The sequence below is a fragment of the Neomonachus schauinslandi genome, chromosome 1, assembly GCF_002201575.2.
Source record: "Neomonachus schauinslandi chromosome 1, ASM220157v2, whole genome shotgun sequence".
NCBI lineage: Eukaryota > Metazoa > Chordata > Mammalia > Carnivora > Phocidae > Neomonachus > Neomonachus schauinslandi.
In genome coordinates this window covers 193,794,816-193,817,237 of record NC_058403.1, presented here as the reverse complement: position 1 = coordinate 193,817,237, position 22,422 = coordinate 193,794,816, and the positions used below count along the sequence as shown (strand labels likewise).

General features: G+C 48.9%; 1 protein-coding gene across 1 annotated transcript in view; it reads right to left on the bottom strand.

The window, feature by feature from the left end:
* LOC110584780 (store-operated calcium entry regulator STIMATE) overlaps window positions 1-18,275 on the bottom strand; it is a 51,238-nt gene extending 32,963 nt beyond the window's left edge. Inside the window, exon 1 of the mRNA XM_021694932.2 lies at window positions 18,083-18,275. Coding sequence (XP_021550607.1) covers window positions 18,083-18,242 — 160 coding nt within the window. The 5' untranslated portion in view covers window positions 18,243-18,275. The remainder of the gene's footprint in view (window positions 1-18,082) is intronic.
* Window positions 18,276-22,422: the final 4,147 nt, after the last annotated feature.

Below are 22,422 nucleotides of genomic sequence, written 5' to 3'. Positions count from 1 at the left end.
CTAAGTGTGTCTGGGTGGTGTGGGGAGGAGGCAAAGAAACAGTAGCAGGAGACTGGGCAGTGGTGGGGAAAGAACGAAGGCCCGGGAGGCAGGACATTGGGTTCAACGCCTGACCCAAGACTGGCTGCGAATCCCTCCAGGATTCTTGTCTTGTCTTGTCCAGGAGTCTTGCATTAAGTTACCTGTATTTTTCCAATTCTATTAACAGACAGTAGGGTGTGCACTGTTCGACCTCCTCAGGATCACCTGCTATGGAGGTCAGTGAGCCAAGGTGGGCCTCGGCGAGCTTACAACTATTCAGCAGCCCCATGCACCGGGTGAAGCATCTTACCAGCTCACTTAATGCTCGTACGAACCCATTAAGACAGGTAATCACCTCCCTCATTTGGGGCACAAGAAACAATCTCCGAGCATTCACACATCACCTGGGCTGAGGCTGAGGCTGCCCAGTCATCATGTGGCACGGTGGTCTCTGAAAGAACGAGGCATTCACCTGGCAGAAGGCTCTTCATCTGGGACAGGTGGGGGCTTTGCCCTTGAATTTTATTAGTGGAAGTGAATTAATAAGCACCCTCAGCAGAAAAATTAATAGAAGACCAGCTCTTCTCTTGATATCAGAGTCACAAAACTACAGTTAAGACCTTTTCCCTAGCTTCTCAATCCAGGGTAGTTAGCACCCAGAGTCTTCTCTTTTCCAAAAATCCAAGGGGTGTAACCAACCAGAACCTCAGCAGAAGAGAAGCGACAAACTTCATTTCCTTAGCCCCAAAGCCTGGGAGTCAGGGGGCAATGCAGAGGGCAGGTGAGGAAGCCCTCACCCTCCAATAATAAGCTGACCTCAGGGGGCTTGTGACCTTAAGTGCCCAGATCATCAGGCCCGAGGACCTCGGACATCTGAAGTCCTCCTTGGCGGGCAGGGGCAATCCTACCCACGGTGGTCTGGTGGATGCTTCAGGTGCCTTGGGTTCTGCTCACAGCGATTTCTCCTTTTCTTTACATAAAACAGGTGGACAGGGTGAGAGGAACACCCCAGCAGTGTGTACACCAGTAAAAGAGGAGGAACGACATGAAGGGACCATGGCCCTTAGTACGGGGAGCCCCAGGCTACCCTAGGAAAGGTGGGTCTGAGTCAAATTAGGATTCCTCAACTCCCAGTGCTCACTCTGTCCACCTGCCTGCTAGGACCCTTCCCATTCTCCTCTTGTGAGGGCACTAACCAACTATCGTCCTTCTGTGAGGGCACTAACCAACTATCATCGTGTGGCATGGTGGTCACAAGAGATACTTTCAAAGTTTTCTGCATCCCTTGTCCCATCACACAGACTGCAGAGTGAGTGGTCACACGGATGAAGGCTAGGTAGGCAACCTGGCTGAAGAGCAAGTCAAAGGGAGGTCTGCCTGCATCTCTCTCCTTGAAGGCACCAAAAACGACAGCTACAGGTACTGAGGGAGAGCTGCCTGCAGAACATGGGTTTTGGAGAGGGGCTTGCTGGGTGCTGTTTTGGGACTGACTCACAACTGTGTCGTCCTTGGTTCCAGCCTTCTTAGAAGCCTAGAATGAACTTAAATGAATCCCAGAAAATCACAATGCCCTGACCCTACTATTTACCATTTCAAACAGGCCTGCCTATGTCAGCTCTTGATGAGAAAGGTCAGACACAACTCATGAGGCCCTGGAAGAAAAGGAGGCGTAGGGCCCTACCTGTCCTCAGACCCTCCAACACAACAGCACTGCCAGGGAACATGCTTCCTTTGGGCTTGCTGGTCTACCAAGCTACCTGCAGGAGACTTAATAAGCTTCTTACCACACCCAATGCCATGCAAGAGAAGCCAGAGGCTGTACCACTCACATGGGCCGGCAAGTACAGAACCCAAAGAAAGCAGAGCACTCTGTCAGGAAATGACCAAAACAATCCAACACAAGAATCAGGGGAGAGGTGACCACGCCTACATACAGGCTAGGGGCAAGGGAAAAGCAGGTGGGAGAGGGAGAGATTGAGGCTCCGGTCAGTGAACAAAGACTCTATACAAAGACTCTATAGAACAAAGCTATATACTAAATACAAGCCAGAACTTTAGCACTTCCTCTCTCTTAGCATTGAACTCCTTGGGCTGCTGGTATCTTTGAAAGAGGGGTGAAGAGGAACATCCCTCAAGTGCATCCTTATAAAAATGATACTGAAAAGACCAAACACGTGTAAAAAGTCACGAATGAGTAGAATGAGTAGGCTCCACTTCAATTATCAGTCCCTGTTTTCCTCCTACATGTAACTCAAAGGCTTATTATACAAATTGGTCTGAAATTTATCTTGTTCAACAATCTAGCGTAGACTGTAGAAACTCTGATTTCCTACTAGTTAAAATACAAGCAGTGAACAATGAGGTTGGCTTGGCAAACAGAATATGACAAACTGCCCCTCTGAGGCCCTTAAGACTAAAGCAGTGGCCAACTCTCATCTTGGAGGAGACGTTCACTGGTGTCTCTGAGCCTGCTTCAACCACCTTTGGGGGCTCAGCCCACTCACCAAGGTGAAATCCATCCAATCAACAAGATCTCACTTGTCTGCCTCTCACAATCAACCCTCTTTGGCCACTCAGCATATAAACCTGGAATCATGAGTTATTGGTTCAAGTGATCTGTCTTCCTAAATAGATCATAGACTCTTGGAGAGCAGCGATCAAGTCTCAACTTTTCTCATACTCCCTTCACTATATTAGTTATGTACCACTATGTAACAGATTGCTCCCCAACTCAGTGGCTGAACATTTAATATCAGCTTAGCTGGGTAGTTCTGGCTCATGGTCTCTTGTAAGGCTGCAAACTTACAAACCATGGGAAGTCTTGACTGGGGCTGGAAGAGCCACTTCAGAGAAGCTTCACGCACATGGCTATTGGTTGGACTCCTCAGCTCATCACTGTGAACGTGGGTCTTTCCAAAGGACCACCTCAGTATCCTCAAGACATGGCAGCTGGCTTTTCCCAGAGCAAGTGATCCCAGAGGGATCCAAGTTGCAGTTTTTAGATAACTTAATCTCCGAAGTGACACACCATCACACTTCCGCCATATTCTGTGGTCACACAAACCCTGACGCAACGTGCGAGAGGACTACACAGGGTGTGCATATCAGGAGTGGGGATCACTGGGGTGTGTCCTGGAGGTTGGCTGTCCTGTGCCCTTTTACATTCACAGGAAATTTTTACTGAAGGTGGAACAGATGACCCTTTCCGGGGGGGGGGGGGGGCGTGGAACTGAAGCTGTTCTTTGCTTTTCAATTCCGTCTTAGCCAACACTTGGCTCATGCTCTCTGCTGACCTGGCTGGCTGTCACCCTCCAAGGCAGGAAAAGTGAAACAGGGCACTAGAAGCCATCACCACTATTTCTGTCCAACCCTACAGGAGCTTCCCCTATTTTACTTCAACAACCATAAAGTGTCAGCTAAATTCAGCTTCTCAAACAAGAGGGCATCCTATCAGTGTGTTGAAGTCTGCTGACAAGGGCAGCATGGACCCAAATGATGCCATCCATGGAGGGGTATCAAGAAGGGCCGAGGGCCTGACGCTGGCAGCCTGCTTTGGCAGGGCAGGGCAGGGCAGATGATTCAACAACAGAAAGGAGGCACTGGGATCACACGATTCCCCATGCACGGCCTCTCAGAGCCCAAAGCCACGCTGCTGCACTGCTGCTCATTAGTGGTGAAAGTATTTTTAAAGTTAGGAAAGCAACTCCATTTCTCCCCAACTTATGCAATTCCTACCACCAGACATAACTCCTGAGATTAGAACTACAGTAGACAAAATTTGTAAAAAGGGCCCAGGAGCTGAGTTGGTAAGGCAGTACATAAGGACTGGAGCCACCTGCTTTGGGTAAAGAGGGATCAAAATGCTTTCATCCATTTTTTTTTTTTCCCCTGCCTTCATTTATAAAAGCTCTTTCTCCCTGGATACAGAATCCTGGGTTAACAGGTTTTACTTTGCACTTTAAAGATGTTGTTCCATTGTCTTCTGGCTTGAATAATCTGACGAAAAGTCTCTATCGGTTCTTATGATTATTTCTTTGTATGTAGTGTCTTTTTCCCTCTAGATACTTCCGCAATTTTCTTTTTATCATTGTTTTTCAGCAGTTTGATTATGCTGTGGCTTAGTGTCATTTATTCTGTGTTCATCTGCTTGGGGATTATGAGGCTTCTTGGATCTGTGTGTTTATAGTTTTCATCAGCTTTGGAAAATGTTCAGCTATTAGTCTTCAAATATTTTTTTCTGCCCTTTCTCCTGCCTCTTCCGGAAATCCAATTACACCTTGGACTTCTGATACTTTCCCATGGGTCACTGGGGCTGTTTGCTATTTGTCTTTCTTCTGTGTTTCATTCTTAGTTCATTTATATTGACTCACTTTTCTCCTGATTATAGATCGTAATTTTCTACTTCTTCACCTGTAATTTTTGATTAGAGGCCATACATTATGACTGCTACACTGTGAAACATTTGGATTTTGTTGTCTTCCTTTAATGAGTACTGAAGTTTGCTGGGGTGAGCAGTTAAGTCTGTGAAAACAGTTCGATTGTTCTGAGGCTTCCCCCCCCTCTTTTAAATCAATTCTGAGGTATAATTTACATACCAAAATGCACCCATGTTAAACATAGTTCAAGAGTTTCGAGAAATGTGTACGCTGATGTGACCCTCCCTACCACCAATATACTAATTTCCATCACCCCCAAAACTATCTCCTGTTCCTTTGCAGTTGGCCTCACACCTACCACACCAAGGCAACCTGCTTTCTTCACTATAGATTCCCTGTTTCCAGAATTTCATATAACTGGAGTCGCATAGTAAGAATATACTCTCTCAAGCTGGATTCTTTTGCTCAGCATGTTCATCCATGTTGTGGCATGTATCACTAGTTCATTCCTTTTTGTGGCCAACATGTATTCCCTCGTACAGAGATACCACAATTTGTTTATCCATTCATGTGTTGATGAACATTTGGATTGTTTCCAGTTTGGGTCAGTTATGAATAAAGTTGCTATGAATATTTATGTACAAATTCTTTTATAGCCCTGTTTTCTTTTCTCTTAAGTAAATGTCTAGGGGTGACACTGCTGGGTTGGATGGTAGGTCTAGTTTTCTTTCTTTTCTTTTTTTTTTTTTTAAAGATTTCATTTTTAAGGGCTCCTGGGTGACTCAGTCGGCTGAGCGTCTGCCTTTGGCTCAGGTCACGATCCCAGGGTCCTGGGATCGAGCCCCTCAGCGGGCTCCCTGCTCAGTGGGGAGCCTGCTTCTCCCTCTGCCTCTGCTCCTCCCCACCCTCCTGCTCCTGTGCACTCTCTCTCAAATAAGTAAATAAATCTTTTAAAAAATTTTTCATTTTTAAGTAATCTCTATACCCAACATGGGACTCAAACTTACAACCCTGAGATCAAGTGATCAAGTGTCGCCTGCTCCACCGACTGAGCCCGCCAGGTGCCCCAGGTGTAATTTTCTTTATGAGAAACTTCCAGTTTTGTGAAATGGTTGTATCATTTTATATTTCTGCTGTCAGTATGTAAGAGTTCCAAAGTTCGTATCTCTTCAACTTTTGGTACTGTCAGTCTTTTTAATTGCAGCCATCCTGTGGGTACACGGTGGTATTACTGTTTAACGTGCATGTCCCTGATCACTAATGATCAGCGTCTCATGTGTTTACTGGCCATCTGTATATCTTCTTTAGAGAAATGTCTATTCTGATCCTTTGCCTACTATTAAAATACACTGACTTTTGACTGAGTTGTTAGAAGTCTTTACCTATACTGGATACAAGTCCTTTGTCAGATATTTCTTTCCCAGTCCGTGGCTTACCTTTTCATTTCCCTTACAGTATGTTTTGAAGGTCAGAAATGCTTAATTTAGATGGAAGTCCAACTTTTTTTTTCTCAAGATTTTATTTTTTTTATTTATTTCAGGGCGGGGGGGGGGGCATGAGCAGGGGGAGTGGCAGAGGGAGAAGCAGGCTCCCCGCCCGATGCGGGACTCGATCCCAGGCTCCTAGGATCATGACCTGAGCTAAAGGCAGATGCTAAACCGATTGAGCCACCCAGGCACCCCTCTTTTCTTTTCTTTCTTTTTCTTTTTGGTAACAGTTTAAATTTTTTGTGTCCTAAGAAATCTCTGCCTATCCCAAGGTCACAAAGATTTCTCCTTTGTCTCCTAGAAGTGCTACAATTTTCACTTCTACATCCAGATCTGTGCCGTAGTTCTGCTCAGTTTTATGGTATCAGGTTTGTTTTCAAGCTCTGTGCCCTTTCCGCCAGGGTAGGCAGTGAAGTTTGAGAGCAGCTTTCTCAGATAAGAAGGATCTTCAGAGGTGTCTACCAAATGCCCCTGACGCTCAACAAGGTCTCACATCCAACTGGACAGATCGTCTCCCAGCCCTAGAAGCAGTTCAGCTTCCAGCTTCCCAGCAGCTGTTCTTGGCTTTGCCCCGTTTCCCCCCATGCACGCACAGACTCATGTGCAGAAAGAGACTTGAGGAGACCCCTGAGCAAATGTCTAGAGCTTTTCCTCCACGGAGCTCCTTTTTCTCCATATTGTCCCTGGAAATTCCAACTGCTTTGGCTTCCTCAGCTCTGTCTCCTCAACCTGGCAAGGCTGCGGTGCTCTGCTTGGGTTCCTCCTCACTGCTCTGAGAACTGGAAATTGCCTCCGGCAGAAAGTTGCAGAGAAGACCACAGGGCTTACCTTATTCTTTTCCATCCCTCAGGGACCATTATCCTGAGCCGCCTGTTGCCCAATGTCTGCAAACAGTTGTTTCGTATGTTTTCTGGTTGCTTATAGAAGAACGGCAAGTTCTATACTGCTAACTCCTTCATTGGCAAGTCTCTTCGTCCACTTTTGTACAGGCTCAAATGTTACATTTATCCAGACGGGACAGAGTCCTCTGACTTCAACAAGCCCTGGATTCCAATCTCAGAAGGAAAGCCTTTGGCTTTTTCCTGGTGCATCTACCATGGCTACACAAATTGTTGCAATGATGCTCTCAGTGAAAAACCAAGCAAGTGGGAGACAATGCAACCAGATGGCGTTAAGCAGTCCATGTGCAGAGGCGACAGGAAGCCCACTGAGGTTAGAGAAGCAGTGTCCCTATGTCATGAACTATACGTGAACCCTGCACACGGCAGGCAGGCGGAGCAGTGGGAAGCCCAGGAACTGGAGTGAGACCCCCCGGGGTGAATCCCAGTATTCCACTTAGAGGCTGCCACAACCTGAGCCGGTTCACTCAACCTCTCCGTGCTTCAGTTTCCGCAGGTATACAATATGATAACAGGAGTACCCGCTTCAGGTGGCTAAGGTGAGAAATAAATGAGTTAACGTATGTAAGGCGCTTACAGGGCTTGACACATAATAAGCACTACGCAGTGTGACTCAGTATTGTCGCCAGATCAAACACGGGCCAAAGCACCTTTAGCCAAAATGCCTCAGAGCCGGTGGCTCTGACCTCCCAACCCAGGGGAGGCTTTATAAGACGACTGAAAACAGATCCTACGCTTACACAGTCTCAACATACCCCCCCCCCCAAGTTACTCACTACAAAGGGGGACATGCTGACTTCACAGTGGAGAGACCTGCAGGAGCTGCCTTCCCGCAGTCGTCAAGAGAACTTGGCCGGTACTGGGGGAAACCCGCATCAGGTGCCGGAGGGTCCGGCGCACTGAGGAGGTCACAACATCACTTACACAGCATCCCTGCCAAAAACACGTAACCTGAGTGTAGTTAAGAAGAACCATCAGACGAACCCCGGCTGGGACACTCTACAAAACCACTGGCCTGTACTCTTCAAAAGTGTCGAGGGCAAGAAAGACAAAGAAAGGCTGAGGAACTATTTATTCCAAGACCAGCTTCCAGGTGGGCAACACCCAGCACTGTGCCAGCACCAGCCTGGCCAGTAAGCCAGACCTGGCCCAGGGAGTGGCAGAGGTCATACCTGGACAATACGGACCGTCTGTCCTGCAGCTTAACAGTATGGGCTAAGGTCACTAGGGGAGGCTTCTTGGAAGCCAGGGAGGATGTGGCTAGATGGGAGGGAAGGAGAAAAGCATTCACGGGAAAGAGAGATGTGGGTAAGGGGAAGAGGCAGGAACGGGTTTGGCAGGTGCAGGGGCTGGGAGAAGAGCAGCCCTGGGGCACGCTGCCACATCCAGTGTCCCATAACATGGCAGTTCTTGGCCCAGGCTACAAGGCAGACCATGGGGGCTACGTTGTCTGCAGCACAGAAAGAGTTCAGAAAGGGAGGGCAGGTCCAGGAGCCTGGCCGTCCTGCAAGACGCCAGGACACCACCTTAGTTCAAGGCAAAGGACAGGGCTGCCGCAGCTGTGGTACTGTGGGGACAGAGGAGCTCCTTGGCATGGTTCCATGGCTGACCAGGTAGGAACACCTTCAGACTGCAACCCGCCCGTCACAACCTCTCCTCAGCCTTGTGCCTCACATTACCGCAGACCAAAATTCAGCCGGAGCCATGTCCACACTGGCCCAACCTGAAAGCCTCCATTTTTGGTGGGGGGGGGGAACGAGATCACTAGAACACAGCTCCCACCCGACTGGGTGGGAGATCATCCCATCCACAGCAGTGGCCCTTGAACGACAGTGGTCCATAGCAAGACCACACTGCGTTTGTTGGCTGCTTCCCTGAAGACTTTTTTTACCTATCTGGGGTATTAATAAGTTATTTACTTTAACTCGTTGAAAACGACAAATCCGTATATAATCTGCTCAGTGATCTGAGGGGCAATCTAACATTCTTCTTAACTCTCCTTTCATAAGGCAATTTTTTTTTTTTTTGCCAGCAACTGATCAGATTTCTGACAGAAATCTGGGGATAGAATTACAAACCAGGGTTCTTTTTTTTTTTTAAGATTTTATTTATTTATCTGACAGAGACAGACACAGAGAGAGAAGGAACACAAGCAGGGGGGTGGGACAGGGAGAAGCAGGCTTCCCGCTGAGTGGGGAGCCCGATGCGGGGCTCCATCCCAGGACCCTGGGATCATGACCTGAGCCGAAGGCAGACGCTTAACAACTGAGCCACCTAGGTGCCCCGCAAACCAGGGTTCTTGACAGAGAAAACACATTCATGCAGGCCTCCTCCACTGTGTCTGCAGGACCCCAGCACCCGCCCCTCGTCATTAGCCTCTCTTTCCCAGACTTCTGGACCCCAGCTCCCTGCAGGGCTCAGACTGAGGGTGGGAGCAGGGGTGGAAATCTTCAATTCTTTAATCTTCAAGTCTGCTGCGTCGGACCGACCAGCAAATATTTTGGGCACAAACTCACCATCCAAATAGAAAACCTACTCTCGCGTTCTGACGCCGCCTCGGCCCAGATGCTCACACAACCCTCGGGTCTGGGCAAGAGAGGCGGTGTGCCCCGCTCCTGTAGGACGGCGTCTCCGGCTTGTCCTGTCACTGGGGTGATGCCAGTGCTCACCTCTCTACATCACTGTCCATGTTATTAAGTGAAAATGTCTTCTAAGAAAACGGAAAAGCCCATAAGGAACACTGAGGAGCTTAAGAGGTTAGAGGAGGGGCGCCTGGGGGCTCAGTCGGCTAAGCGTCTACCTTCCGCTCAGGTCATGATCTCAGGGTCCTGGCATCGAGCCCCGTGTCGGGCTCCCTGCTCAGCCTGCTTCTCCCTCTCCCCCTGCTCCCTTCTCTCTCTGCTCTTGCTCTCTCTCAATAAATAAAATCTTTAAAAAATTTTTTTAAATTAAAAAAATAAGAGGCTAGAGGAGCCCAGGGACTAGAACAAAAGCTGGGGGGGACAGGGAAGAAAAGCATTCTGAGAAAGGTGAACATATAAAACAATATAAGGTTGGTTCTGCTTATGTCCCGAGCTACTGTGCATACAACTGTGTCCATGAAAGAGAAAACTAAAGACAAAGTGTGAAAGCTCTTGACACCGACCACTGATTGGGGATAGGAAAAGCCCCAGACACTCAACACCAAGTCTTTCAAAGAAATTTTAGAGCCAACAAAAAACACAACAGTTGAGTGCCCCAGCCAGCAGAGTGACCCTACCTCCCCTACCCCTGTGTGCCACCCCAGGGCCCCCACACGAAAGCACGCCCCAGGTAAGGCCCAGCCTCACGCACAGCAGCTCGAGAGGGGCCTGACGGCGGCACAACATGCCCTTTAGGATGAGGAGGACACTCTAAATCAAAGGAAACGTGGGAGGACCTGTCATTTGCTAAGATGGATCGCAGTAACTCAAGTTAGAAGTCTTTTCATCATAGTCACAAAGGTGATTTCAGTGGTTGACAATCCTGCTGGGGTAGGTACAGGATTTCTAGAATGTGCTCACACCTGGCCTTCTCATATGAGATGGTCTTTAGCGGAGCCCCAGCCCACCAAAGCCTGGGACCGTGCTCACAGACCAGGCCTCGGCCGGCCCGGCAGCTGTCCAGAATCGAGACTGGAAGCACTGGTGTGCAATGTGAAGGGCTGCCTGTGAAAGCTAGTCCACAATAACAAGCTGCTTCCTTTACTAGCTAGTAGCCATGTCTCTGGAGCTGGACAGCCGGTTCCTCAGGGGGACCCCATGAGATCTAAAAGGGACGTGATAAAGCTGCTTCAAAGGAAACATTCGCAGAGAAACAGTCCAAATGGAGCACAAAGAAAGGCAGAACCTGACTTGTCACCCAATAATTTAACTCACCCTCCCTTTTAAGTGCAAGCTATAGGAAAAGAGGCCCGCAACTGAACGGGAAGGCTGTCTAGAAGCCTCCTTTCTTGGGAGCCTCTGTCCCATGCTCTCCAGACCCCAGGGCGATGGCCCTGCTCACAACCTCCTCTGGACCTTGGCTCTTACCATTCCCCGTGTCCCCTTTCCATCGCCCCTTTCCCTGGTGCTGTGCTTGAGGAGGGATTCCCCATGGACGCTTCCCCGGCCACAGGCAGAACCTCTCCTCCTTCCCCTCCACGACCGCCTGCACACTGTCCGGGCCACAGCCTGCTCCATCCAAGAGCCCCTGGGGGACGGGGTGCGGGTCTCGGCAGTCCCCTGTCGAGGCAGCACCCAGGCCCTTAACAAGCCCCGCAGGGCACTGTTCTCATCCTTCAGGGGCCACAAACTGACCGAATCTGTTCTCTAGGGCTCCCCTGAGAGTTCACTTAGTGACCCCCAAACTGAATAAATGCAGTTCTCAACAGGGACAACTCTGTGCTCTGCCCATCCCGCCCCCCTAGGTCACACAGGGCAGCGCGTGGAGACATCTTTATCTGTCTCAGCCTGAGGGAGGGAGGTACATCTGGAACCCAGTGGGGAGAGGCCAGGGACCCTGCTAAACACCCGACAATGCACAGGACAGCCCCCGCAGCAAAGACTTATCTGGCCCCAAATGCCAACAGTGCCAAGTTGAAAAAGCCTGGGTGAGATGGAAGCAGTCTGAGAGGCTCACAGACAACTTCTACGCATCAGTGAGGAAAAAGGGAACTTCAGGGTTCTCCCCAACTCAAGGTTATAAACTACACTCTTTGCAGCACCAGGGAAACAAACTGCAAAAACCAGCAGGTAACCTGAAACCACTGAGAGCAGTGGAGGGCCCTCCTCACCAGCTACTGAACCGACTCAGCTATACTCAGCTATACTCCCTCCCCGGTGCTCCAGGAGGCTCAGCCCCTGCGGAAGGATGGCCATCCTCAGGCAGCCAGGGAGAAGCTGCACAAAGGCCTGGGCTGGGACAGCAAACCCCGGATGGAACTCATACATGCACAAAATGACTGCCAAGTCATTTCAAATGTCTACTTTCATGTTATCAAGAGCCATAAAACAGTCTGAAGTTCCAGGTAACACTTTGGACATTAAAAAGTATTATTAAGAAAGAAAATCAGAGTGGTTTAAACAGGAAAAAATGAGGTGAAGTAGCGAGGGGTTAGGGTCCTCAGAGTACACCTGTGTGGAAAGGGGTTCAAGGAAGGCAGGCAGGGGTAGGGGAAATGGTTAAGAGGGTCTGGAGTCTGCTGGGCCTGGCTTACAGTTCAGCTCTACACCTACTAACCAGGACGGTGTTCGCTGTCCTTGTTCCTTCCAGGGTGCCTGGGAAGTACATCAAGGGCCAGGCCTAGGAGCCAGCATGATGGGGACTCAGTACAGAGCAAGCTTCAGGAAAGACAGCGGCTCTAGGGGCCAGTGCCACCACCTGCCGTCACAGGACCTGGAGCAGGGCCTCGGATGCAGTTAATCACATGTAACCAGGCTGCCCTCTCAAGGCCCATGAGACACTTTGTAGGTGAAAACACAGGTCAGGGTTAGGTGAAGAAAGGAGAGCATTTACCTCTACTAAAGCCATCTGCTTTGGCTACATGCTAATTTGGAATTCACCAGCAAGGAGCTGGTTGTGTTCAAGTTTTCTACTATTACGCAGTCTATGAAGAGGGCGAAAGGTAAAGATGTCGTGCAAACAAGATAGCAAGGGAAATGATTAACCTAATTCAGAAAACAAGTTACTCAAGCACTTGTGAAACGCTCTTCAATGGGACTCTCAAATGCAAATACTGTAACAACAATGAGGATGACTTCACACCCCCCACGCCCCCTGCAGAGGGCCTAACACGTGCCTGATACTGATCCAGCTTCCTTATGTTCTTCCTAATCCCCACAGGCCCAGAAAAATTATTATTTCCATCTTACCGGGGAGCAAACGGAACTGTCGGGAAATTATAGGTAGGCTGCTCAAGAGCACAGTGAGGCAGAAGCAGAAATGGAAGCCAGGTCAGATTGGTTCCAGAGCCAGGGATCCTGCTATTTTTAACCACCTGTAAAATTCCTTCAAAGAGACTTCATCTTCATGCAAATATTATACTAATTGCAAAGGATTTTAAACAGATCATTAAAGCAGTGGAGGCTGGATAGGCCCCTACAGGGCAACACTTGACAGAGGTATTTAAAAGGCTAAAAAATGCATTTCATTAAGTTATTCTACAACCCAGACTGTCCTCTAATTCAGACAACTCCCTCTTGCCCTGATTTTACTCCAAATTAATTAAGTTTTACTATAAATAGAGATCACCATTATGAATACATGCTACCAGATAAATTAGTGTTTAGAAACCCTGAAAACTCTCTAAAAATAAAGATTTCTAACCAGCTGCCACACTAATGTTGGCCATCCTCTTTTCCCCTGTGGGCACAATACCAGCCTGGGACCGAAAAAGGGATCTTCCTCAGCCATGGCTGGCACTCCGGAGGGAGCAAAGGAAACCGACATTTATTGAGTGTTGGGTGCCGGGCCCTGAGACGGGGCTTCTCTCCTGAGCTCCAGCTCCCAGTGCAGCCACCACTGTGTCCCGTTGTGACCACTGAGGGAAAAGTTACTGGGGAACAGGATATTCCCCCGATCTCAAAGGATCACCACCACCGAGATAATTTATTCACTGCAAAGGGGAAAAGGTACCTTTACAAGGGAGAGATCCAGAGACCTCACCCCTCCACCAAGTAGTTGACCTTATTACTACTGATAGCAGGGCTGCCCGAGGCCACGAGCTTCCTGGTACGCGGGAGGATGAAGCACACAGCACTGCCTACGGAGTGTTCTTGCTGTAAAAAAGGTTACCTGAGTCTAGAACCTCCTCCAGATCAAACTCAGGGAGGGGCCTGTGAAACAGCTCACACACCACCACAAGGAAACACCCCAGACAACTCCAGAACATGGGATGCGGTCCGTGACAATTGGCCAGCACTCTTCAAAATGGCAATGTCATTAAAAAAAAAAAAAAAAAAAAGTGTGTGCAAGTGAATGTAGGGGGAGATTGTTCTACAGTAAAAGTGACTTCAAAACACACCTAGTGCAACGTGTGGCCCTTTACTGACTCACAGTTTATTTAAAGACCCCAGCTCTGAGAGACTTGGAACATGTGGGCAGTGTGGGTACGGACGGGCTGTCAGGTCACACAGTGGAGGTGTACATTTTCTCAGGCATGATCATGAGACTGTGATTATGAGGAAGACTGTCCTCCTTCTCAGGAGATGCGACAGGAAGTTTTGAGGGGTGAAGTGTGATCCTGGCTGCAACGTATCTTCAAATGGCTTGGCCAAAAAAAAAAAAGAAAAAAAGAAACAGAAAAGGTATAAAGAAATAAAGCAAATATGGCAAAATACGAACAACTTCTGAATCTAGGTGGAGGGCTGATACTGTATTATCACTGGATTACTTCTCATCTTTCCTGGATGTTTGACATTTTGTAAGGTAAAGACTGGGATACAGTGAGGAGAGGGGACCCCAGGAAGGGTGGTCCCGCAGGTGTGTGCATACACAACACATAGGGAGGCCGGTTCACCATGTGAGAAAACCAGCGACTCCTGTATGAGATTGAGATTTCAAAGCTGGGCAGACCGGTGTGTGATGTTCCTCTGGGTCTCAGGAAAACTCTCATTTTTCAACGCCAGCAATGTTTTTGTAAAACATCGACCTGAGAGTCAACACTCCCAAATGCCAACACACACGCTGGCTGACCCCAACCTCTGGCTGACAGCTGGGCCACAGCCCTGCAGTGGAACAGTGTGCCGGGCTCCAGGCTGGCTCAGCTCTGTTCTGCTGTGACTCTGGTCTGAGCAACTTCATCAAGTCACAGACTAGAGATAAAGCCACCAGAACAAGAACGGTTTAGCAGGCAGGTCGACAAGCCCCCTTGCTGCATTTCTTTCTACTCAGACACCAATGCTTCTCAGTGACATCCCAGAGAACCAGACTGGAAGGTCCCTTTATAAGTTTGCCTCTGAGTGTGTTCAGCTCTCCTCTCATACAGAGGGTAGCTTAGGTGGAGCCTCTGGAAAGCTCACCACTTACAGAGGTGTGAGACATGCTAACATGTCTTAGCTGACACTGAGACATGCCTGTGGGTGCTGGCTGGTAAGAGTCTGTGTGTTTATGCAGCTTGAAGAAAGGTGACATACATCACCTGGCATTCTTAACTCTCGACCGTCTGGGCTGAGACCATCTGAAAACCCCCATACAGAGCCAAGCACCAGGATGAGAAATTCTTGCGAGAATCAAAATCCTCCCCCCCACACACACACACAACACACACACAACACACACACACACACACCCCCACACACCCACCCCCATATGTGAAGTCTTCCTCCAGGACAAAATCCTCTAGGTAAAAAACACAACCACCTGTAAATGAAAAAAGTGATTTTTCTGGGTAGAAAAAGAAACATAAAGACAGCAGTCTGAAGATTCACTGAATTCAGGGATGTGAAGTGATGAAAAATGCCTCAGACTGTCTGGCAGAGAAGGGGGTGCAGCCAATGAACAGAGCTGGTCTGACAGGAAAATGGAACAGCAGCTGCCCGCAGAACTGGGGAGCTGTTGGAGAAGAGAGCCAATGAGCCCATGGTCCAGGGGGACAAAAGCACCCGGGAGGGAACAGACTGTGACCCCAAAGAGGTTAACTTAAATTGCTCAGGAGAGACAACTGCTATTTAAAATATGCTCGACAAAGAAAAGTGGAACTGATGAAGGATGGAGTGGCCTCATCTTAACACACCGCGACCTCCCTCAAGGCGGCAAGGTGGACACCCGTCACGGGAGCCTGCCCTCTTGCCAGCAGCTCTGCCTGACTGTGTCTGGGAAGACAAAGCCTGGGCAAACCAAACTGCTCACAGATGCACTTCCTTGAGAGCACCTCCACCCACTTCCCTCGTGACCAGCAAAGTCACTGCAAAACGTGATGCAGCCCCTGAAAGATTCCCTCCTCATCCCAGCAGTGCCAAAGGGGAAAGCCCCACAGTTCTCAGAACAGAACCAACAAGTTGAAGAGATAAGCAAGGGCAGACAGTTCTCAGCCTTCCACCCCTTCTCCCCATCACTCCTCCTTATCACTGTCCCAGGAACCAATGCCCATCTCCACACACAACCTCCACGTCTAGACTTACAGTGAGCAAAAGGCCGCTCTGTAGTCTGGTCTTTGCAAACAAAAAACACCCACTGCAGTGGGGTTTGCACATGTGCTCACACTGAAGATTAAGCAAAGTGAGCATGTCCCTGAAGACTCCAGGGCCAGCGCCGTCACTCTGAACACAGGCAACCTGGCACATTTCTCAGCAGCGAGCGACTCTGCCCCGTCATAATCACACTTCCCACGGGCACCCGGGTGGTTCAGTCGTTAAGCATCTGCCTTCCGCTCAGGTCATGATCCCAGGGTCCTGGGATCGAGCCCCGAATCGGGCTCCCTGCTCCTCTGGAAGCCTGCTTCTCCCTCTCCCACTCCCCCTGCTTGTGTTCCCTTTCTCTCTGTCAAAAAAATAAATAAAAATCTTTAAAAAAAAATAATCCTCACATTTCTCACCCTGAACCATGAGTATCAAGCCCTCAGGAATAAATTGGGCCATCAGCAGCAATCAAATCCAAGGAAATAGCCAGGGCGAGGCTAGGAAATCATAAGTTAGGGAACAAAATGTAGTCCCTGTAGTTCCTTCAGAGAGAAAGGAAGACCAGCTGGAGGAGACAGAAGTGCGAGGGGAGAGGAGACCCACACACAGTGTCTTGAAAACACACACATACAGTTCATGCACCCAAGTCAGCAGCTGATTTGGGCTAAGGAGTCACAAATTATTACCGTGGGAACAAGTGGGTATTTGTTCAGCTGGGAAAACAGCAAGGCAAGTAGGGACTAAAAAGGAAAGAAAAAGTGGCAAACATACACGGTCAGGCACTTGGGGTAAGATTTATCCAGGCCAGGCAACCAGAAGAAGTGTCATCCAAAACAGCCTGAATGAAGCCTGGGAGAATTCACTCAAATAAGCCCCCGTGTTATGACAAGCAAAGCTGTAACTCCAGCAACTGCACCCTAGATGACAAATGCACACAGCTGCAGGATCCGTCCCCAGTGCGAAGGAGCATACTTTCCGCAGAAACTTACCACTCTGCCCGTGTGAGCACGGTAGGGAAGTTTTGAGAACCTGTCATTCTGGAATTAAGGCCTCTGTAGAGATCTTTATAACCCTTCCTTCCTCCAGAATGCAATCACAGGGGCACTCCTAGGCCCACAGCCAACTGAAGCCTCCTGTTACTGTAATCAAGGGAAGGATGTGCACCAACAAAACAACACAACTCCAAATGCACAGCACACCTGACAAACAGGGTGGAACTTCTAGTTTTCCAGAGGCGCCATCTGGGGCTTTCTTCTCCATCAGGAACCTCTCAAGAAAGGGCCCCCAGGGACTTAGCACAAGGATTCTGCGACCTCCCTAGAACCTCTGAGCCGCCTCCTCCACTATGCCACTAGGTTGCCTGAGTCTCATGGAAATAAAGGAAACTTTAAATACAAGTAATAGAGTGGGTTGGGCAGGGGGAACAGCCAGGGTAGGCTTGAGATGCAACTTAATTAGGAAAGGTTGGGACAGAGATCGAACAGGTGGACCTGTTCAGGAAGAAAGGAGGGGAAAGAGAAGTGGGGAAGAAAGCAGTCTGGGTGGGTCCTGCTCCAACCAAAACAGAAAATAAAGCTGGGGGAAGGGGGCGGGGGGAGGCGAGGCAGGAGGAAGTGGTACTGGGAACGCAATGCATGGCCTTACAATCCAGGTATTGCAAAGTAGCGGGATTTAAAAGCCAAGGAGAGACAGCAAATCTTTGCGGAGTGAAGGAGCAGGGAAAAGCCCAGCATCAGACTGGGGATTTAGGAACGCGGGTTCAAAGTGCGAAGGGGAGGCTAGGAAGAGATTCTATGAGGAGGCACAAAGGATTATTCCAGCTGGGGGTTCATGGCCCCAGGCTGGAAAGTGGAGTAGCCTTCATTCGCGATGACAAGGTAGCAGGGGGGTGAGTTTTAGGCAGTTATCTCGGGAGAGAGGCGTGTGCGGGCTGTAGCAGAGGAGAAGGGGTGACCCCTGGCTAAAAGCTGTCGCGATAAGGCCAGAGACTCAGGACCCTGGGTCGGGGGAGGGAGCTCCCGCTAGTCTGGGAATGCCCAGCCTGCGCTCGCGGGCAGAAGGCAACCCCGCCAAAGGGCCCGGGGCCCCAGGCCTTAACTCTTCGGGCAGAAGGGTCCCCGAGGCGGGGCTGGGCCTGCGGTGGTCCCACAGGGCCTCAGGAGGGGCGGGGGTCCGGGACTCACGCATCAACGTGCTGAAGGCCACGACGCCGAGCAGCCCCTGCAGGAAGATGCCGAAACTGTGCATAAGCGCGCCGCTCTCGCAGCGGCCCGCCCCGGACGCGACGGTGGAGGGCGGCCCGCCCGGGAGCCCGCGGCTCGCGTTCCCGGCGGGGCCCTGCATGGCGGGCCTGGCGGAGGGGCGCCAGGCGCCGCGGCCAGCCCGCCCGCCCGGCCTCGCTACCTGCGGCGGCCCGCGCCGCCGAGCTCCGGGCCGGGAGTCCAAGCCAGGAGCCGGTACCTCCGCCCCGCGGCTCACTCGCCGCCGCGCGTAACCCGACGTCTGAGACCGCAGCGCCTGATTGGCTCGGCCGGGCGTGGGGGCGGGCCTCGGCCGCTCCAGCTCTTCCCACCCCCCATGGGCGGGACTCCGGCCGGGCGTGGGGGCGGGGTCGTGCGTCCAGGCCACAGGTAGAGCGGAACAGGTGAGCGCGGCTGTACGGGTGGGAGTGAGCCCAAGGACCCCGGGCTCCAGGTCGGGAAGGCAGGAGCCGGGACCATCTGCGACTAAATTTTCTTCCTTTCCAAGATGAAGCGCTCATACCCTGCAGAATTTATTAAAAATACTCCTGGATTCCACCCTCAGGTTTTGATTCAGTAGTTCTGAGACAGGGCGGAATAGTGTGCATTTCCAGCTAGCAGCCTAGATTATTCCGAAGGAGGCCGAGAGGAAAACAATCCAAGACTCTGCACACAGGCATATTCCTTCCAATCCAGACGTTTGGCGTCCTTCTGCTTTCCTTGTTGGTACGAATATTGTGACCAAAAGCTTATCCTCGATTCGTCAGTCAGGCCCCAGTCGACCTTTTTTCTTCCCTAAACATTATGTAAATGGTCATTTTAATCCAATCACTGTCCTTTAGAAATATACGAGGTTTATACCGAAAACATGGGAACATGTCCCCATCTTGTTCGTCTTGAACATGCTTCATAAAGCCAAATTGTTGGTAACTGCCAGAATCTCTAAGGTCCCCCTCCACACATGCATGTTTACTCCCACCTTAATCCTCTGACTCCTTGGAACCAGCTCCCTACCTCTACCAGGGCCTCTAGTCCCTATTTTCCCATCTACCTTCCCAGCCCCCTCTGGCTTTTCTCCAGACACTTCTTGTTGGTGCTCTCCAGTCCCTAGCCTTCTTGCTGCATCCACTTAATGACCATGTACACATGGTATTACTCCAGTAGACACTGGGCTACATTTGTGGAACAAGAAAAACTGTATTAGGGAAATTTCCCCTAAAAGATAGCCACCTTGGTGCTCGCTTCGGCAGCACATATACTAAAAGATAGCCACCTCAGAATTCCAATGGGCTAAATGCTTACAAAAGCTTTCTTGGTTGACAGGAATATTAACCTGATTATGCAGAGAACAAAAATGCTATTGGCTCCTTAGAGCCTTCTCTTACAATGCACTTCACACCTCCTGTGTCTTAAATGGCATTCTAGCTGCATGTACCACTGTTCCCTTTTCCCTGCTGAATGAACTGCTATTAGTGCTTGAGGCCCGCCTGACCTCCCTCTCCCCAGCGGGCTTCCACATGACCTTGTGTATACTGCTCCACTAGAACTTTTCTGACTGCTCCGTTAGGTAGCTGTACACGTCTCTCTCTCACAGCTGAGTGTGAGCCTTCTGAGGGTGGGAACTGGTTTTTATTCACCCTTGAATCCAACATAGTGCCTGGCACAGAGAACATGGCAACACTTTTTTAAATTAAACTGAATTTTAATTTATAAAATTTAAAACTCTCCACAAGTATTAACCATGGGAAAATACAGAAAATCAGGTTAAGAAAATAAATAGGTCAGGGAAAAATGTGTTACTGTCTTTAAATCTAAGAAGGTCTCTTATGGGGATGCTCAACAGTTATAGTCCGTGTTCGGAGGGAAACAAATGAGAGGATGTGTACTTAAAGCAGAAGAGATTGTGGGCTGGGCATAAGGAGACTGTTAATTGCTTGAAGATATAGGCAGCTTAAGGAAAGTTGCACATAGAGCTGAAGAATGAAGTTTTTGACAAAGCACTGCTCTGCACATCCAGATGTGGAGGGATCCTTAAGGCCCGTTGCTGCTGTACCAAAGCAAATGTAGACAAATGAGAAGCATTCTTCTGAGATCATGGGCAGATTCCCCAATGCCAGGAGCAAGGTCGCTGTGGGGAAATTCTGCTCTTCCTACCTTTCCTGAACTGAAATTTTAAAGTACCCAAATCCAGAGGGTAAAGATCGGACGACAGGAGAGGGGGGAGAATTCTGGAAAGGTACATTTTATTGAAGTAGGAAGGAACTTTCTCCTCCTTTCAGAGATGATTCTGAGGCCCCACTGGAAAGAGTTTTGAAGGATTTACTCAGGCCAAGATGTCTTCTTTGCTGTCAAATGAAGTTAAACATAGCTTAAGACCTGTTTTAATTCTCTTACAACCACTTAAAACTGTCATAATATACCACAAGTTCTTATACACTCTTATTTACAAAAAAACCCCACGCAAAATATTCATCCAAAATAGTTATTTTTTAATCCCTTGAAGTTATACCCATCAAACTTGATGGTAGTTATTTTAATAGGTATTCTTGTGCATATTTCTCCTTAATTATACTTTATCCTCAATGCATAACTTTTAAAATTGAGAAAAACAGCAAGCAGGAAGGATACAATGCAATATGCATTTCATTTTGTTCCAAACAAGCAGCTTAAAAAAAAAAAAAAGATAGCATAAACAAAGTGCATCGGTTCCAACAATTCAGTATCAGAAAGAGGCCCAAGGACAGTGCTGGAACCAGCCAGAAGTCCCACCCTAGCAGGCCTCTGATTGTCTTTAGAAAATATTCAACCAAAAAAAGGATGAAAGGAAGAGGAAAAGAAATGAGCACTTTAAAATCTCAAAAGAAGCATTCCAACTACACTTCCCTAGAGCCTTCTTGCAAAAGGATATAAGGAACTGTCAGTTTTAACTTTGTCTAACCTTTGTACGGGCCCTTCAGGCATCTTTGTGACTTGATTTACCCCCAAAGCCTACCCTCATCCTTCCAGCACTATTTGCCCACCTCCATTCTGCCAAGTCAGGCATGCAGTTAGGTTAACTAAACCGCGTAGAAACCCCTCAGGACTGAGTTTCCACACATCCTGAGTACAGGCACCCCCATTAGCAATGGTGGCATCATCTCACTAGGCAGTATCATCCTTTGTCCCCAAAAATAGATCAGGGTCCACACTTGACTGCTGGTGTTGAGGACTTGTCCACCAAGGCTGTAGGTTGTTTCTCTTTTAAAACAGTCCTTTGTGATAGGCCATAGCACCAGGACAAACCCAAATGGTGTGGTAAGTCAGAAAAGACATAAGGGGAGGGAGTTTTAGGCCTGTTTCTCCATTCCCCCTCTCCTGGTTTTGCTGGTTCTTGTGAAAAATCTAAGAGTTCTGAAACACCAGAAGCAAGAAAACCTCCAATGCATTTACTGCCCACCACCTTCTATACCTTTACCCTGGCAGGCTGCCCCCAGAAACAAGGCTACCCTGTGGTCTGGGGCAAGTATGAGGAAACCCCAAGTGAGAAGGTTTAGAACCAGAACCATGGATTGGGCTCTGAGTTTAGAACTCTTCTGCAAAAACTCCAAGTCCATAGGTGGCTTGCTTGGACAGATTCAAATTTCCAAGTATGTACATTCTCACACAAGGGGTGAGAATCATCAAAATTCACTAACAGAACATTGTAAAGTGAATCAAGTCATGGAAGAGTTACAACTGCATGAAAGGGACTGATTTCTTTTTGGCTTCGCAGGGGACTTTGTTCTACAGAGTTTCTGAGATAGCATCATGACCGTGACACATGATTATTTTCAGTGGACCCAGGACCAAAGACATTCACATTTTAAAAGGGGGTCCCTGGTTCCCACCGAGATTTATACTTCACTTGTTAGTGATGTCTTCTCCTTCATCTTCCTAAGGCCAAATGATAACACAGAACACTTCTGAACTCTCACACACACATTCCATCCCTAGTACACAGGATCAGTGCCCAAACCCAGTATGTGTTTCCACTGTCGAGACTAAGCTCCTAACATCTCTCTCAGAGCTTCTGTGGGCATCAATCAAATCAGTGAATGGGGTCTTCAATATAAGTCTCTGGTGATAGGTGTCAAGTAAATATAAGTGTGTGTGAGTTTTCCCAAAGTTCCCATCTAGATAATTCTTACCTACTGTTAATGATTTCCTAATGTTCTGTGTGTCCCCCAGAGATACTTTCTGGCTTGCCAGAGGGGAATGGTTCTGAGTCCTGCCATAGCTGAGGCCTCCTAAAGCTTTTAATCTGT